Source organism: Oncorhynchus clarkii, unplaced genomic scaffold (assembly GCF_045791955.1).
Source record: "Oncorhynchus clarkii lewisi isolate Uvic-CL-2024 unplaced genomic scaffold, UVic_Ocla_1.0 unplaced_contig_5292_pilon_pilon, whole genome shotgun sequence".
NCBI lineage: Eukaryota > Metazoa > Chordata > Actinopteri > Salmoniformes > Salmonidae > Oncorhynchus > Oncorhynchus clarkii.
The window spans coordinates 159,476-178,420 of record NW_027261128.1 but is presented as its reverse complement, the minus strand read 5'-3'; the positions used below and the strand labels follow the sequence as shown (position 1 = coordinate 178,420).

The following is an 18,945-nucleotide window of genomic DNA, read 5'->3' as shown; positions in this document are numbered from 1 at the left end:
ACCTCATAGAGAAGGAGCTTGATGGTAAATGGGGTGTTCTGGGTGGTCTAGAGAAGGAGCTTGATGGTAAATGGGATGGTCTAGAGAAGGAGCTTGATGTTAAATGGGGTGGTCTAGAGAAGGAGCTTGATGGTAAATGGGGTGGTCTAGAGAAGGAGCTTGATGGTAAATGGGGTGGTCTAGAGAAGGAGCTTGATGGTAAAATGGGGTGGTCTAGAGAAGGAGCTTGATGGTAAAATGGGGTGGTCCACCAAATACACTGGCCTATCCTATAAACTAATACACTGTCCTATCCTATAAACTAATACACTGTCCTATCCTATAAACTAATAATACACTGTCCTATCCTATAAACTAATAATACACTGTCCTATCCTATAAACGAATAATACACTGTCCTATCTTATACACTAATAATACCAAAGCAGTGGGAGGTAATGACCCGATTGTAATTGGAGGAACTCGTTCTTACCTTATTAGATCCTAACCGTCTCTCTCTCTGCGTCCCTCAGTGTTGGAGAGCTGGCTGGACTTCACTGGGGAGTTGGAGCCTCCGGACCCCCTGGCCAGACTGCCTCAGCTCAAACACCGCATCAAGCAGCTCCTCACAGACCTGAGCAAGGTGCAACAGATGAGCACCCTGTGTTCTGTGTGAGTTTGGGTTGGCCTGACCTAGGTAGAATCTGGCCCGTGTCTGGCCTGGGTTAACATGGCAACAGCACCAGGCATCTGGTGTCATCACAGCACTTCACAGAGGAGAGTCCTATCCAAACCCAGGGTGAACCCCGTCCTCTCTCTCTGGCACCGAAGCACACCGTCTGCTGTGGTCCATAAACTGTCAAACTGAGCATACCTTCTCCTCCTAGACAGACTGTGGGAGTGAAGCTTCAGTGGGCTCAATACAAGGGGGATGAATGGATGTATAGAGACCAACAGGATAGAGTTGGGTCCAGTGGACTCTTGGTATTGGAAAGAAGGGTGTTTTGAGTTGGAGTAACTGACAAGTATTGAGTTGATGAAATGGGACTTGTGGATGAAAAGTACCAGTGTAACACAGTGTTAGTTTGTAGGGCCCAGGACGTTTGTTGTTTTAACTAAGACTCCCTGTTATGAAGTGAAGTGCCCACAATGTTTTCTTAACCAGGAAATGAGGGTTTGTCCTCGTACATTAAATCTGTTCACACGCATTCTATGATATAGCTGAAATTCAATTTAATTCATTAGATTATTAAAATGCTATGAGATCACCTCTTCATGAGTCCGTCCCAAATAGAACCCTATTCCCTTTATAGGGCACTACTTTAGACCGTAGTACACTACAGTATGTAGGGAATATATAGGGGGCCATTTGGGAAACGACCCACCACTCTCTTGCCTCAGTAGGAGCAGAGCTGTGGAAGCCTTGCTTGTGTGATATGAGTTAATGCAAAAATCTAAATCACCGAGGTGAATGTTAGATGATATTGTAGCTTTAACCTGCCAGAAATCTGTTCTGTTTTGGAAACGTGGTCTGAAACTTGTTTGACAAGTTCACACTAGGGTGAGATGATTTGTTAAAAAACCCAGTGCTAACAGTCATCAGTCATCAGTCATTTAGCTACTGCATTCTGATTTCATTTCAGGAATCTATTGCCACCTTTTACAATCGTTAACTTTCATTCTCTTTATGTGCCAAGTCTGAAGGTATGACCCACCAAGTTTACAATGTTAACATGGGGAAAGATATATCTATTTGACTGGTGTATATAATATACCCAATCCACAGACAGACATACGACTGTGTGTCTTCGGGATATCTCCATGACAACCACGGAAATGGCCTCGATGTCACGGGACATCTGTGGCACGTTTGTCTCTGTGTGTATGTCCCGAAACGGCACCCTATTCCCTATGTAGTGCACTACTTTTGACCCTGAGCCCTATGGAGCCTGTTCAAAAAGTAGCGCACTGTGTAGGGAATAGGGTGCCATTTGGGGATGAAGCCTCTGTCTGTGGGGTTTTTGATGCTTTCAGTACGGCCCCGGTATGGCTGCTACGTCACATAACACCACAATGTCTTCGGGCTAAGGGGACACGTTTGACTTGTACCACAGGAAGCTAAATTGCCAGCTGGATGTGAAATGCGTATTTAAAAAAAAGCAATGTGTTGATTGCTGTTTTTTGGGTCATTTTATGTACAGTTTTTATAACTGTAAAGATGAGGAAACATCTGTAGAAATACATAAGAGGATAAAATATACTTGAAGAAAAATGACTATGTTTATTTAGCGTTTCTATTAACCTGTATAAAAAGTGTTTTAGAACCAGTCGGTAGGGGAGAAAACAAAGTAGATTTTTATTGACATACCAGCTGTACATTAAGAGTTTATTTAAGACCTGTTCTTTGTGATTTACTACATGTACAATGCCATTAAAAAAAAGATATTCTGGATATTTAATATCTCGTCTTACGCTTCTTATTTTAAATGATTATATTACAGAGTTGGTGTGTGCTAAACTGTTACACATTCAAATGTTAATTTGTGTTGTCTGTTGCTGGCCTTGCGTTCCATGTTTTATGTCATTAGACTTCAGAAACCTGTCGTCCGTTGGCTCTTGAAAGCGCATCATCCCGAAGGTGCAAGTCATGTTCACCTGGGTCGTATTTATTAGTGTAAACCGTAGAAAAATGTTTTGCAACGTAAACAACAGTTTCTTATTGGACAAATTCAGATAGTCCCACTCGACGTTTCTGTCCGTTTTCTTCCGATTTGGTTTCGAGGTTTCTACTGCATCCCAGGTCAAGTCTTGCATGACCAACTCCTCCCTTCTGATGGCTCTCTGAGTCTCAGGCTTGGCTGCTCCCACTAGAATGTTCCAGAACTTCCATTGTTCCAAGCACACATGAGTGTTCCATGTTTGGCGAGTGAGGACCACGTGCGGTGACAACCTAGGGGAGGATGACATTGCAGTTAACACTGATGGTATAAATCCAGAGGTTTTAGTCCCAGTCTCCTCACAGTTCAACGGGCAGACTGACTGAGGAAGATGATGAGCCTGGTTCAGATCTCCTCCATACTGCTGTGCTACCTCTGTCTGTCTGAGGGGAAGATTTCAGGTAAAACTTTAGGGCTCTTTATCTTGGGTTTTTGAATATTTCAAAGTTATTTTCAGCTGTAATTTAAACTTATTTCTGATTATGCTTTTTCTATGTTTATCATTATTTCTATTTTGTATATCCACTATATTCCAAACTATGTAGACAACCCTTCAAATTAGTGGATTCGGCTATTTCACCCTGTATAAAGTCAAGCACACCGCCATGCAATCTCCATAGACAAACACTGACAGTAGAATGGCCTTACTGATGAGCTCAGTGACTTTCAACGTGGCACCGTCATAGGATGCCACCTTTTCCAACAAGTCAGTTTGTATAATTTCTGCCCTGCTAGAGCTGCCCCTGTCAACTGTAAGTGCTTTTATTGGGAAGTGGAAACGTCTAGGAGCAACAACGGCTCAGACGCAAAGTGGTAGGCCACACAAGCTCACAGAACGGGACCGCCAAGTGCTGAAGGACAAAAAATGATTGTTTCCTCAGTTGCAACACTCGCTACCAAGTTCCCAAACTGCCTCTGAAAGCAACGTCAGCACAATTACTGTTCGTCGGGAGCTTCGTGAAATGTGTTTTCATGGCCGAGCAGTGATGAATCACGCTTCACCCTCTGGCAGTCCAACATACGAATCTGAGTTTGGCACTACCTACCCCAAAGCATAGTGCCAACTGTAAAGTTTGGTGGAAAAGGAATAATGGTCTGGGGCTGTTTTTCATGGTTCAGGCTAGGCCCTTTTAATTTCAGTGAGGGGAAAGCTTAAAGCTACAGAAAACAATGACATTCTACACGATTCTGTGTTTCCAACTTTGTGGCAACAGTTTGGGGAAGGCACTTTCCTGTTTTTCAGCATGACAATGCCATTGGTGCACAAAGCCAGGTCTCTATAGAAATGGTTTGTCGAGTTCAGTGTGGAAGAACTTGACTGGCCTGCACAGGTTCCTGACTTCAACCCCATCAAACACCTTTGGGATGAATTGGAAAGCCGACTGCGAGCCAGGCCAAATCGCCCAACGTCAGTGCCCAACCTCACTAATGCTCTTGAATGGAAGCAAGTCCCCACAGCAATGTTCCAACATCTAGTGGAAAGACTTCCCAGAAGAGTGGAGGCTGTTATAGCAGCAAAGATTTTGGAATGAGGTGTTGGATGTGCAGGTGTCCACACACTTTTGATGATGTAGTGTATTTATTATACTATAATTTAGGCTGTGTTTATGTTTCCTGTGTGTATGAGCCATATGCCTGTAAGCCGAATACAACATCTTTAAATTCCCCACAAAGAAATGGACACAGTTTTGAACAACTAAATTGTATTTGCTGCTGTTTTCAGAATATCAACTGGAGTCTGAGACCCTGAGTCAGTGTGAGTCTCTACGTGGTGGTAGTTCTGCCCGGCAACAAGACCATGTCCCCCAGTGCTCAGAGGACGGGCGATTCAGGTATACCTGACAGTGCTGTATATGACACAAGCTAGCCAGGACGGAAAAAGCTAGCCTGGACGGTAAAGCTAGCCAGGACGGTAAAGCTAGCCTGGACGGTAAAAGCTAGCCAGGACGGTAAAAGCTAGCCAGGACGGGTAAAGCTAGCCAGGATGGGTAGAGCTAGCCAGGATGGGTAGAGCTAGCCAGGACGGTAAAAGCTAGCCAGGACGGGTAAAGCTAGCCAGGACGGGTAGAGCTAGCCAGGACGGGTAGAGCTAGCCAGGATGGTAAAAGCTAGCCAGGACGGGTAGAGCTAGCCAGGACGGTAAAAGCTAGCCAGGATGGGTAAAGCTAGCCAGGATGGGTAAAGCTAGCCAGGACGGGTAAAGCTAGCCAGGACGGGTAAAGCTAGCCAGGACGGTAAAAGCTAGCCAGGATGGTAAAAGCTAGCCTGGACGGTAAAGCTAGCCAGGACCGTAAAGAAGCAATTTCCCTGAATATGTCCCAAATGGCACCCTATTAGTAGTGCACTATGCCGGGAATAGGGTGCCACTGTTCCCTGCTCTCTCCTAACTGTTGTGTGCTCCAGACACGTCCAGTGCAGCCGTGCTGGTGGTGAGTGCTGGTGTGTGAACGCAGAGGGAGCTGAGATCTCTGGATCCAGACAGAACGGATCAGCTGTGTACTGTGAGCAGAACGCCCCTCTTCCTAGAAATATCTGTTTTAACAGTGAAACCACATTGGTGCCTGATGGGATGAATTCCCCCTGGGAACCCGAGCCAGGCTCATGTTGAACACTGGAAGACCTTTTGAGATGCACTATGTAAATGCTGTTTATCATCATTGACCTCTTCCTCCTCCTCCTCCTTTTCCTCCTCTTCCTCCTCCTCCTCCCACAGGTCTGACGTCCTGCCAGCTCCACAGACAGCAGGCCCTGCTGAGTGGCGATGCCCCCCTGGTGCCCCAGTGCCAGGCCTCTGGGGAGTACCAGGCGGTGCAGTGTGACAGCGCCCGGAGACAGTGCTGGTGTGTAGACCTGGAAGGCATGGAGCTCTACGGGACCCGGCAGAACGGAAAGCCCTCTCAGTGTGAGTTAGTTAGGAGCAGGATGACTTGTGTTGTGTGTTAATATGTCATTTACCACCTACAGTATTATGTGCATCCATTTTCTAATGGGTGACCCCCAGCGGGAATCGAACCCACAAATCCTGACGCTGCTAGTGCCATGCTCTACCAACTTAGCCACACAGCACAGTAATATATAAATGACTAGAGCTGATCAGAACAACCTTTGACCTTTTCCCTCAGGCCCAGGCAGCTGTGAGGTGAGGTCGAGGCGTCTCCTCCACGGCGTCGGGGAACGCTCCCCCCCTCAGTGCTCGGCCGACGGCTCCTTCCTGTCCGTGCAGTGCAAGTTTGTCAACACCACTGACAGGATGGTCTTGGACCTGCTGCACACGTTCAACAGGTGAGTGCCTGGAAGGGAAAGATATGCACTCTAAGTTTACGCCCCAAATGACACCCTATTCCGTATGTGTAGTGCACTACTTTTGACCAGGGTCCATAGGGCAGTGCACTATATCAGGGGAATAATGTACCGTTTGGGACGCTGACATTCACTGTTAGACCGTTGGAATCTCATCTATCACTCACTCACACAAACACACTGCTGGGGGTTTGCTTTGACTTGGCTGTGCATTGGGATCCTGTGTGTGAGTGAGACAGGTTTTGTACAAAGCTTTTTATCGTTTCTGCCTCTAGATGGCAGCGTAATGCTTAGACCCGTGGACACTGATGCTCTGACAGGAGAACTGGGAGCCCAAATTCACTTTATCTTTCCCTCCTCGCTCTACATTTCTGACCTGATAGGATCCTATTCTTGTGTATGGTGACTGGAACATGTTATGAGGAATGGAGACGCTTGGTCTACTGGGAACTTATTGCAATTTTCAGAATTCACACATTTTTATTTTATTTTATTTTCAATTCCAACCCAAACCACTGAGGCCTACACAAAAATGTCTACTTTCAGACCTTGAATTATAATTTTATAATAATTACTTTTGTCTTGTGTCTATTTCTGGCTAGCGGATGTTTTCACATCCGTCTCTCGGCAACAAATGGCATTATATTCCCTACTTAGTGTGTGTACCCGGGCTTGTGCAGTGAACTCTTTGCATGATTGGCCCCCAGCCTGGCCAAGATTGTCTCTGTTATCACTCCAGGCTCCAGCCAAGTACAGCCAAGGGGTCAAGACTCAAGTTGTTCCAGGTCCGCTAAAACCACTCAGGAACTGGTCTTAACTGCCAACCAGCCAGCAGACATTTCTCAAATGACTCCCAAGATCAAAAACGTAAAGGAAGATATTCCTTTTAATATTGGCAACACAAATTAAAGGAGGATGGCGTCGGCTTAGTACATGAAGTCTTTATTTTGGGGCCTTTAACCATCAAGGCAGGCGCTCTTGAAGAGAGTTATTGTATGTGGATCAATGTTGTAAGTTAATGAAATACTGTCCATCTTTGTGGAAGAGCTAACTCTTTACAACTTTAATGAGTTCCTCCCAGATAACTTGAATTACTTTGCCATCTACATGTACTCTATATTATAGTATTATAATTAGTATTGTAGTATTATAATTAGTATTATAGAGTACTGTCATGTATTTTACTCTTCTCTTAGCCTATTTTAGACAGAGTGAAGTGAGAAGAGGTGTGATATCTTCCACAGGTTCCCTAAAGTATTCCAGATGTTCAGCAGCTTCAGACAGATGTTCCCAGAGGTGTCCAGTTACTGTTTCTGTGCTGACAGCAGAGGCAGGGAGCTCCCCAGCACAGGTGAGATAGATGCTACATCAACAGGTGACACACACACACACACACACACACACACACACACACACAGGAACCATGATTTACAATAACTCTTAACTGGATTTTCATCAAGAATCAGAAATAGATCTTTTTAGATAACGGTAACATTTTGGTATATTATTTCATTAGGATCCCCATTAGCTGTTGAGAAAGCAGAAACTCCTCTTCCTGGGGTCCAACACAGAACATGAAACATGATATAATATAGAACATTAATAGACAAGGACAGAACTACATACATTTATGTCACACATAGCCTACGTATCAGTAGATACACACACAATATCTAGGTCTAATATAGGAGAGGTGTTTTTTAAAGCAGGTTTGCTGTTTATTTGAGCAACATGAGATGGAAGGAAGTTCCATGCAATAATGGCTCAAAATAATACTGTTCGCTTTCTTGATTTTGTTCTGGATTTGGGGACTTTGAAAAGACCCCTGGTGGCATGTCTGGTGGGGTAAGTGTGTGTGTCAGAGCTGTGTCTAAATTGACTATGCAAACAATTTGGGATTTTCAGCACATTGTTTCTTATAAAAATGTGTTTTTTTAAAGTGATGCAGTCAGTCTCTCCTCAACTCTTAACCAAGAGAGACTGGCATGCATAGTATTTATATCAGCCCTCTGATTACAATGAAGAGCAAGACGTGTCGCTATTAAACAGTGTGCGTTAGTAAAATCCTTGTTTCCCTGTGTTCAGGTGTGGAGCTGCTGCTAGATGAGGTGTACGACACAGCCTTCTCAGGTCTGGAACCAGGCCGCTCCTTCTCCCAGACCAACATGTACCGTATCCTACAGAGGAGGTTCCTGGCCATCCAGCTGGCGATGAGTGGCAGGTTCAGATGTACGTTAGTTTCATCAATCTGGCCTCGTTTCTATCAGTGGCGGCTGGTGGCACATTCATTTGTAGGACGGGTTCATAGCGAATAACTAGACTGGAATCAAACACATTAAACACGCGCTTTCCATGTGTTTGATACCATTCCCTTTATTCCTGCTATCATTAGAAGCTGTCCTCCCGTAACCAGCCTCCTCTGGTTTCCATGATATTTCCGGTATTTAATTTTCCCTCTCTCCCTCTATCTGTCCCGTAAGGCCCCAGCCCTTGTGAGAGCGAGCGATCCGCTGGTGCCCAAGCTGGCAATGTGTTTGTGGCGTCCTGTGCTTCCGACGGGGGTTACGTGCCAACACAGTGCCAGGCGGGTGGGCAGTGCTGGTGTGTCGACCCCACAGGGAAGGAGATCTTTGGGACACGACAACATGGAGGACACCCTGACTGTGGTAACTAAGTAACAGTGTTGTTGGTTTCAAATAATGCTTTGACCATTTAGGTGTTCCAAACCAACAGTACAATACCATTGACTGTGCAGACAGAGAGCACACCTCAATAATCGCTTACTGAATGAAAGCTTATCTGCGTTGTTTTGTATTTTCATTTCAGTTAACTTTATTATCCCACAGGGGGAAATTCATTTATCATGCTGTACATAGAAGCCATTAAAAAAACAACAGTCAATATTTTAGGCCTACAGAAAATTAATAGAAACATGCCATTTTCCCTCTACTGAACCCAGGTGCTGGAGTGAAGGACTGTACCTCTGAGCGTCGCCAGGCCCTCTCCAGGCTCTTCTCCAGCCCCTCAGGTCAGGTGCCATCAGCCAAGGACTCACAGACACACCCAGTCCCAAGCCCCCTGTCTCCATGCAGCCCCCAACTCCAACAGCTCCTGTTGGGGACTCTTGGAGAGTCTCTCCCCGAGCGATCCGATTTAGGAGACATCCTGGCTGAGACGATCCAGGGGATGTTCCCTAGCGGGGCCATGGCCCTCAAGGCCCTATCTTTAGCCTCCAACCCCAAGAGACTCCAGGAGAACCTGTTCGGAGGAAAGTTCTTAGGAAACGCTGGGATGTTTAACTTCACTGGGGCCGTCGGTGTCAGCGGCACGTTGAGTTTCAGTCAAGCCAGTCTGGCAAACAACCAAGATCTGGTTCAACTCATCAGCGCCACCCTGGAAAACGGAGACTTCCTCTCCACCCTACGCCAAACCATCCTCTTATCCAAAGCCGAGGACAGCACCCAGCTAGGTTCGTTTTGTAACTTCGTCTTGACTTTTAAAAATCATTACAAGCTATTTGTTTCTACCATCGAGGAGCTCTTTGGAAACAAGTGTTTAGATAAATGTGTTGTCCACTGGGGATCCAATGTACATCTTATCGTATTAGTTGTTTTTTTACCCAAATCAATTAAAATCATTTGAATTGAAAAGGTGAGCTGTTCAGGGTCCTGTTTGAGAGCGCCCAGTCCGGTGGTGCTGGATGTGAGAGGGAGCCCTCTGCCCTGTACGTGCCCAGCTGTGATGACAGCGGCCAGTATCAGGAGATCCAGTGCCGAGGCTCGGAGTGTTGGTGTGCTGACCCCCAGGGTCAGGAGGTCACGGGGTCACGTTTCAATGGTCAAAGGCCAAGGTGTCCGTCACGATGCGAGAGGGAGCGAGCGGCTGCTCAGAAGGTAATTACTTTATGACACTCCCCCAGCACGACTGTAAATAACTACCGTACTGACTCTTCTCTACCTGCATCCTGTCTGTAAATAACTACCGAACTGACTCTTCTTCTCTACCTGCATCCTGTCTGTAAATAACTACCGTACTGACTCTTCCCTACCTGCATCCTGTCTATAAATAACTACAGTACTGACTCTTCTCTACCTGCATCCTGTCTCTAAATAGCTACCGTACTGACTCTTCTCTACCTGCATCCTGTCTGTAAATAACTACCGAACTGACTCTTCTTCTCTACCTGCATCCTGTCTGTAAATAACTACCGTACTGACTCTTCCCTACCTGCATCCTGTCTATAAATAACTACAGTACTGACTCTTCTCTACCTGCATCCTGTCTCTAAATAGCTACCGTACTGACTCTTCTCTACCTGCATCCTGTCTGTAAATAACTACAGTACTGACTCTTCTCTACCTGCATCCTGTCTGTAAATAACTACCGTACTGACTCTTCTTTCTGTACTGTATTGTAAATAACTACAGTACTGACTCTCTTTCTGTACTGTATTGTAAATAACTACCGAACTGACTCTTCTTCTCTACCTGCATCCTGTCTGTAAATAACTACAGTACTGACTCTTCTCTACCTGCATCCTGTCTGTAAATAACTACCGTACTGACTCTTCTTTCTGTACTGTATTGTAAATAACTACAGTACTGACTCTCTTTCTGTACTGTATTGTAAATAACTACCGAACTGACTCTTCTTCTCTACCTGCATCCTGTCTGTAAATAACTACCGTACTGACTCTTCCCTACCTGCATCCTGTCTATAAATAACTACAGTACTGACTCTTCTCTACCTGCATCCTGTCTCTAAATAGCTACCGTACTGACTCTTCTCTACCTGCATCCTGTCTATAAATAACTACAGTACTGACTCTTCTCTACCTGCATCCTGTCTCTAAATAGCTACCGTACTGACTCTTCTCTACCTGCATCCTGTCTGTAAATAACTACAGTACTGACTCTTCTCTACCTGCATCCTGTCTGTAAATAACTACCGTACTGACTCTTCTTTCTGTGCTGTATTATAAATAACTACAGTACTGACTCTTCTTTCTGTACTGTATTGTAAATAACTACAGTACTGACTCTTCTTTCTGGGCTGTATTATAAATAACTACAGTACTGACTCTTCTTTCTGTGCTGTATTGTAAATAACTACAGTACTGACTCTTCTTTCTGGGCTGTATTATAAATAACTACAGTACTGACTCTTCTTTCTGTGCTGTATTATAAATAACTACAGTACTGACTCTTCTTTCTGTACTGTATTGTAAATAACTACAGTACTGACTCTTCTCTACCTGCATCCTGTCTGTAAATAACTAATGAACTGACTCTTCTCTACCTGCATCCTGTCTGTAAATAACTATAGTACTGACTCTTCTCTACCTGCATCCTGTCTGTAAATAACTACAGTACTGACTCTTCTTTCTGTGCTGTATTATAAATAACTACAGTACTGACTCTTCTCTACCTGCATCCTGTCTGTAAATAACTACAGTACTGACTCTTCTTTCTGTGCTGTATTGTAAATAACTACAGTACTGACTCTTCTTTCTGTACTGTATTGTAAATAGCTACCGTACTGACTCTTCTTTCTGTACTGTATTGTAAATAACTACAGTACTGACTCTTCTCTACCTGCATCCTGTCTATAAATAACTACAGTACTGACTCTTCTTTCTGTGCTGTATTATAAATAACTACAGTACTGACTCTTCTTTCTGTGCTGTATTGTAAATAACTACAGTACTGACTCTTCTCTACCTGCATCCTGTCTATAAATAACTACAGTACTGACTCTTCTTTCTGTGCTGTATTGTAAATAACTACAGTACTGACTCTTCTTTCTGTGCTGTATTGTAAATAACTACAGTACTGACTCTTCTTTCTGTGCTGTATTATAAATAACTACAGTACTGACTCTTCTTTCTGTGCTGTATTGTAAATAACTACAGTACTGACTCTTCTCTACCTGCATCCTGTCTATAAATAACTACAGTACTGACTCTTCTTTCTGTACTGTATTGTAAATAACTACAGTACTGACTCTTCTTTCTGGGCTGTATTGTAAATAACTACAGTACTGACTCTTCTTTCTGTGCTGTATTGTAAATAACTACAGTACTGACTCTTCTTTCTGTGCTGTATTGTAAATAACTACAGTACTGACTCTTCTTTCTGTGCTGTATTGTAAATAACTACAGTACTGACCCTTCTTTCTGTACTGTATTGTAAATAACTACAGTACTGACTCTTCTTTCTGTGCTGTATTGTAAATAACTACAGTACTGACCCTTCTTTCTGTACTGTATTGTAAATAACTACAGTACTGACCCTTCTTTCTGTGCTGTATTTGAACTCACTTTGTATTGTTTTTATTGTATCTCTGTTGAATACTTTACATATTGTTTACGCTGTTTGTGCAGAGAGCTTGAGAGTAAGCGTTTCATTGTACTGTACTGTGTAAACCTACAATGTGCATATGCAAATAAAGTTCGATACAATTTGAAGGTGAAGTCAGGCCAGGCTGCTGGGGTAGAGGTGTTCATGCCGAAGTGTGCAGAGGACGGGAGCTACGTGGCGTTGCAGTGTCTGGGAAAGAGTTGCTTCTGTCTGGACCTCCTGGGAGAGAGACACGCCACTGTCCCTGTAGGACAGACTGTTCAGTGTGAGTAGGCAGATCCTCCACCCGTCAGACACAGATTAAGCCTAGGCCTGGACTGAAAAGCAATGTTCCGTGGAGATTGAAATTGCTTCTTAGTCCAAGACCAGGTTTAATCTGTGTCCGGTAAACTGGCCCATAGTGTGCAGTCCATCTAGCTGTATTACCTTGCCCTGGTCCAAACTACTACATTATTAAGGGGTAGGGTGCCCTGGTCCAAACTACTACATTATTAAGGGGGTAGGGTGCCCTGGTCCAAACCACTACATTATTAAGGGGATAGGGTGCCCTGGTCCAAACTACTACATTATTAATTAAGGGGGTAGGGTGTCATTTTGGACATAACACTTGTTTGAGCTATTCCTCTGTCTCCAGGTCCTCCCCCTCCCTCTCCCCTTCCCTCCCCAGGGTCAGCTCCAGGCTCCTGTTCCCTGGCGGTGGCTGAGGTGGACCAATTCCAGGAGGAGGCTGAGCGTCTGGTCCTCCTCTCCAACAGCTCCCACATCCCTCTGGGCTACAGGTAACCCTGAAGAAGAGACAGTGTGCCGACACCTGGGTGTTTACCCAGCACATTATTGGACCATGTACAGAGTGTGACTATATTTATTTATAATATTGATAATACGTTGTTTTTTAAATAAAGACACTGTACTGTTCCGTTAGTCAGAACCTCTCCAACATGTTTGTGTGTCAACTGATGCTCTTCTGCTGGATGTTCTCCTCTGGGGTACCAGCTACCTGCTGGCTGAAGGTCTCCGTCTGACCTCTGACGAGCTACTCCACGCCCTCTCCTCCGACCAGACCACGCTGCTCTCTGATAGGCTGCTGAGCCACTCACACTCTGCTCTACGACTTGCTGCCCACTCCAGTATGTCTGGTGTGATGTCATATCCACTGGATATGATGTCATATCCTTCTCTGCGTGACGTGCTCCACTACTTGTTTCTTTCATTGCCAGGAGTTAACTACTAAAGAGTGTTAGGTGGCTACTGTTGTAATATTTAGTGTCATCTCAATGTCATTGTTTCTCTCTCATAGTGTTTTTGTTGTTGTTGTTGTTGTTAACTGAAACATGTCGTTAATATTGCAGTCAAACACGCTGTGTTTGTTGAATTTTCTCTCCCCAGCTCTGCGGTTCTATTGGCAGAGCCAGCAGGCAGCATCTGTGGAGGAGAGACAGTCTCTACTGCTGGGCTACCAGCCCTACAGGCCCCAGTGTGATGCCCACAGACAGTGGCTGCCCACCCAGTGCCACCCCAGCACAGGTCAGAGTCACACCTCCGACCTCTGACCTCCAACCCAACTCTACATTGTAACTGTAGTAGTGTAATACAAGCCACAGTGTACCGGTCATTGTACCTTCTCTAGACCCTTCTAGAAGGACACCTCTCGTAATGAGCAATGTCTCATTGTTTCATTCATAATATGTTGATTGGAAACAGATAAGACTAATGAAGTAGCTACAGTGGTGTTATATTGACTGAGTTGTAACTGTCTCCAGGTCAGTGTTATATTGACGGAGTTGTAACTGTCTCCAGGTCAGTGTTATATTGACTGAGTTGTAACTGTCTCCAGGTCAGTGTTATATTGACTGAGTTGTAACTGTCTCCAGGTCAGTGTTATATTGACTGAGTTGTAACTGTCTCCAGGTCAGTGTTATATTGGCTGAGTTGTAACTGTCTCCAGGTCAGTGTTATATTGACTGAGTTGTAACTGTCTCCAGGTCAGTGTTATATTGACTGAGTTGTAACTGTCTCCAGGTCAGTGTTATATTGACTGAGTTGTAACTGTCTCCAGGTCAGTGTTATATTGACTGAGTTGTAACTGTCTCCAGGGCAGTGTTATATTGACTGAGTTGTAACTGTCTCCAGGTCAGTGTTATATTGACTGAGTTGTAACTGTCTCCAGGTCAGTGTTATATTGACTGAGTTGTAACTGTCTCCAGATCAGTGTTATATTGACTGAGTTGTAACTGTCTCCAGGTCAGTGTTTTATTGACTGAGTTGTAACTGTCTCCAGGTCAGTGTTATATTGACTGAGTTGTAACTGTCTCCAGGTCAGTGTTATATTGACTGAGTTGTAACTGTCTCCAGGTCAGTGTTGGTGTGTGGATGAGGAAGGAGGATACATCCCAGCTTCCCTGACCAGTCGCTCCCTCCAGAGACCACAGTGTAAGACAGGACATTCTATATTTTCTCACTGACTTCCATTGTTCTGTATGTAAGGATAGCACTCCTCCGATCTGCTTTTGTCGGTGTTGAATGATTTGAGTTGTTTTCTGGAGATCTCCTCTCGTCTTCCAGGCCAGACCCGGTGTCAGAGAGGTTATGCTCAGGCTCTGCTCTCTGATTGGACACAGTCCTCCTACGACCCAACTTGTGAAGTGGTGAATATCCTCGTCAGAATGTTGAGCATAAATATCAGGAAATTGATTTGTTTTGTTTTATTCTGCCTTAATTCTGCTCTGTCTGTCTCCTTGTTGTAACTTCTGTCGGTCTCCTTGTTGTAACTTCTGTCTCCTCCTTGCTGTAACTTCTGTCTGTCTCCTCCTTGTTGTAACTTCTGTCTGTCTCCTTGTTGTAACTTCTGTCTCCTCCTTGCTGTAACTTCTGTCTGTCTCCCTGCTGTAACTACTGTCAGTCTCCTTCTTGGTGTAACTTCTGTCTCCTTCTTTTTGTAACTTCTGTCTGTCTTCTCCGTGGTGTAACTTCTGTCTGGCTCCTCCTTGGTGTAACTTCTGTCTGTCTGACTCCTTGTTGTAACTTCTGTCTGTCTCCTCCTTGGTGTAACTTCTGTCTCCTCCTTGGTGTAACTTCTGTCTCTCCTCCTTGGTGTAACTTCTGTCTCTCCTCCTTGGTGTAGCTTCTGTCTGTCTCCTCCTTGGTGTAACTTCTGTCTCTCCTCCTTGGTGTAACTTCTGTCTGTCTCCTCCTTGTTGTAACTTCTGTCGGCCTCCTTCTTGCTGTAACTTCTGTCTGTCTCCTCCTTGTTGTAACGTCTGTTGGTCTCCTTGCTGTAACTACTGTCAGTCTCCTTCTTGGTGTAACTTCTGTCTCCTTCTTGGTGTAACTTCTGTCTCCTCCTTGTTGTAACTTCTGTCTGTCTCCTCCTTGGTGTAACTTCTGTCTGTCTCCTCCTTGTTGTAACTTCTGTCTGTCTTCTCCTTGGTGTAACTTCTGTCTGTCTCCTCCTTGGTGTAACTTCTGTCTGTCTCCTCCTTGTTGTAATTTCTGTCGGCCTCCTTGCTGTAACTTCTGTCTGTCTCCTCCTTGTTGTAACGTCTGTCTGCCTCCTTGTTGTAACGTCTGTCTGTCTCTCCTTGTTGTAACTTCTGTCTGTCTCCTCCTTGTTGTAATTTCTGTCGGCCTCCTTGCTGTAACTTCTGTCTGTCTCCTCCTTGTTGTAACGTCTGTCTGCCTCCTTGTTGTAACGTCTGTCTCTCCTCCTGTTGTAACTTCTGTCTGTCTCCTTGTTGTAACTTCTGTCCCTCCTTGCTGTAACTTCTGTCTGTCTCCCTGCTGTAACTACTGTCAGTCTCCTTCTTGGTGTAACTTCTGTCTGTCTGCCTTCTTTGTTGTAACTCTGTCTGTCTGTTGTAACTTCTGTCTGTCTCCTGTTGTAACTTCTGTCTGTCTCCTCCTACTTGGTGTAACTTCTGTCTTCTTTTTGTAACTTCTGACTCTCTTGTTGTAACTTCTGTCTGTCTCCTCTTCTGTCTGTCTGACTCCTTGTTGTAACTTCTGTCTGTCTCCTCCTTGGTGTAACTTCTGTCTCTCCTTGGTGTAACTTCCTTCCTCCTTGGTGTAACTTCTGTCTCTCCTCCATGATGTAACTTCTGTCGGTCTCCTCCTTGGTGTAACTTCTGTCTCTCCTCCTTGGTGTAACTTCTGTCTGTCTCCTCCTTGGTGCAACTTCTGCCTGTCTCCTCCTTGTTGTAACTTCTGTCGGCCTCCTTCTTGCTGTAACTTCTCTCTGTCTCCTCCTTGTTGTACCGTCTGTTGGTCTCCTTGCTGTAACTACTGTCAGTCTCCTTCTTGGTGTAACTTCTGTCTCCTTCTTGTAACTTCTGTCTGTCTCCTCCTTGGTGTAACTTCTGTCTCCTCCTTGTTGTAACTTCTGTCTGTCTCCTTGTTGTAACGTCTGTCTGCCTCCTTGTTGTAACGTCTGTCTGCCTCCTTGTTGTAACGTCTGTCTGCCTCCTTGTTGTAACGTCTGTCTGCCTCCTTGTTGTAACTTCTGTCTGTCTCCTCCTTGTTGTAACTTCTGTCTGTCTCCTCCTTGTTGTAACTTCTGTCTGTCTCCTCCTTGTTGTAACTTCTGTCTGTTTCCTCCTTGTTGTAACTTCTGTCTGTTTCCTCCTTGTTGTAACTTCTGTCTGTGTCTCTCAGAGGGGTTGGTATAAAGCACGACACTAGTTTCTATTGGACAATAAAGTCTTCTTCTATTGTCCTGTATGTACAGTATGTGTCCTTGATAAGTGGTTGTGGTGCTGTCTGTGTGTTTCCAGAGTGGCCAGTTCTCTGTGCTCCAGAAGGGGTCTTCAGGTGGAGGTGGAGCCTGGTGTGTCAGTCCTGTTTCTGGGGAAACCATCCAGCCTGCTACCCTGAGTTCCAGTGGAGACCTCACATGTACTGACATGTTTAACACACTGCACATATAACAATCAATCACTTTTAATAACAATCAATCACTTATTACAATCAATCACTTTTAACAATCAATCACTTATTACAATCAATCACATATAACAATCAATCACATATTACAATCAATCACATTTAACAATCAATCACTTATAACAATCAATCACATTTAACAATCAATCACTTATTACAATCAATCACTTATTACAATCAATCACATATAACAATCAATCACATATTACAATCAATCACATTTAACAATCAATCACATTTAACAATCAATCACTTATAACAATCAATCACTTAGTGGTCCAACCATTTTGGGACAGACATGTTCATATACTTCCCTTTTCAAGAAATATCATTTCATTTTATATCAAGTCCATCTGAAGGACTCCACTACTTCACATCTTGTTTTCCGTTTTCCGTTTGCTAAATCAAAAGGTTGAACATGTATAACAGGATGAAATCTTTAAACCATCTCCTCCTCTGTCCTCCACGTGTCTCTCTAGGTCCTAGCTGGTGTCAGTTGTTGACAGACAGAGGTCAGTCTGTGGTGGGTTATGAGCCGGAGTGTCAGGTGGATGGAAGGCTGTTCTCCCCACTGCAGTGTGACCAGACAGACTGCTGGTGTGTGTCTCAGACAGATGGACAGGAGCTGCCTGGAACCAGGACGCCACGCGCCACCGGGAAGACCCCAGCCTGTGACAGTAAGTCTGGTATATATGTCCTGGATGTTTAAAGATGGCCACAGGTGTTTATGTAAGCACACGCACGCGAAAGCGTTTAGTTGGCCAATAACAATATTCCATCTGTTACCAAAAGTTTATTCTAGCTGTACAAACACATCATATTAAAATTCACTATTTATTTACGCATCTCAGTAAAACCTTGTCTTCCATCTATTTACCTGTATTCTCTCTGTCTCCAGGTCCCCAGTGTCCCTCTCCGTTCTCTGACATCACCGTTACCTACGGTGATGTGGTCTGTCGCTCTGACGTGATTGGTGGCCAGCAGAACTGTGACCTCATCTGTCACCTGGGTTACGAAAGCACACTTCCTGTAAACATGCAGTTACTGTGTGACGTGGAGACCAGAGCCTGGGTGACAGAGGCCCCACTTCCTCAAGCCTGCCAGAGTAACTAACCACACACCACATCAAACAAACACCCCATATTCTGTCTGTCTGTCTGTCTGTCTGTCTGGCTCTCTACCTCTCTCTGGCTCTGTACAGTAGAGATTCTTTATTATCCCTAAAATGCAATATGTCTCTCTCTCTCTGTGTCTCTCTGTCTCTGTCTCACTCTCTCTCTCTGTCTCTCTCTCTCTGTCTCTCTCTCTGTCTCTCTCTCTATCTCTCTCTCTCTATCTCTCTATCTCTCTCTGTATCTCTCTCTCTCTGTGTCTCTCTGTGTCTCTCTGTCTCTCTGTCTCTCTCTCTCTCTCTCTCTCTCTCTCTCTCTCTCTCTCTCTCTGTGTCTCTCTGTCTCTCTCTCTCTCTCTCTCTGTGTCTCTCTGTCTCTCTCTCTCTGTATCTCTCTCTGTGTCTCTCTGTCTCTCTCTCTCTGTATCTCTCTCTCTCTGTGTCTCTGTCTGTGTCTCTGTCTGTGTCTCTCTCTCTGTGTCTCTCTGTCGCTCTCTCTGTCTGTCTCCCTCTGTCTGTCTCTATCTCTCTGTCTCCCTCTGTC

The 18,945-nt window shown here is 44.6% G+C and overlaps 1 protein-coding gene across 1 annotated transcript in view; it reads left to right on the top strand.

Moving 5' to 3' along the window:
* The first annotated feature begins 3,028 nt into the window (after positions 1-3,028).
* The window catches only part of LOC139404989 (thyroglobulin-like), a 96,188-nt gene continuing 80,271 nt past the window's right edge, over positions 3,029-18,945 (top strand). The window contains exons 1-19 of the mRNA XM_071147553.1: positions 3,029-3,097; positions 4,420-4,528; positions 5,100-5,197; positions 5,410-5,598; positions 5,819-5,978; positions 7,241-7,347; positions 8,082-8,225; positions 8,477-8,659; positions 8,956-9,465; positions 9,648-9,889; positions 12,464-12,620; positions 12,990-13,134; positions 13,349-13,482; positions 13,742-13,879; positions 14,708-14,785; positions 14,918-15,000; positions 17,122-17,242; positions 17,770-17,967; positions 18,189-18,395. Of these exons, the coding sequence (XP_071003654.1) occupies positions 3,031-3,097; positions 4,420-4,528; positions 5,100-5,197; positions 5,410-5,598; positions 5,819-5,978; positions 7,241-7,347; positions 8,082-8,225; positions 8,477-8,659; positions 8,956-9,465; positions 9,648-9,889; positions 12,464-12,620; positions 12,990-13,134; positions 13,349-13,482; positions 13,742-13,879; positions 14,708-14,785; positions 14,918-15,000; positions 17,122-17,242; positions 17,770-17,967; positions 18,189-18,395 (3,070 nt within the window). The 5' untranslated portion in view covers positions 3,029-3,030. The remainder of the gene's footprint in view (positions 3,098-4,419; positions 4,529-5,099; positions 5,198-5,409; positions 5,599-5,818; positions 5,979-7,240; positions 7,348-8,081; positions 8,226-8,476; positions 8,660-8,955; positions 9,466-9,647; positions 9,890-12,463; positions 12,621-12,989; positions 13,135-13,348; positions 13,483-13,741; positions 13,880-14,707; positions 14,786-14,917; positions 15,001-17,121; positions 17,243-17,769; positions 17,968-18,188; positions 18,396-18,945) is intronic.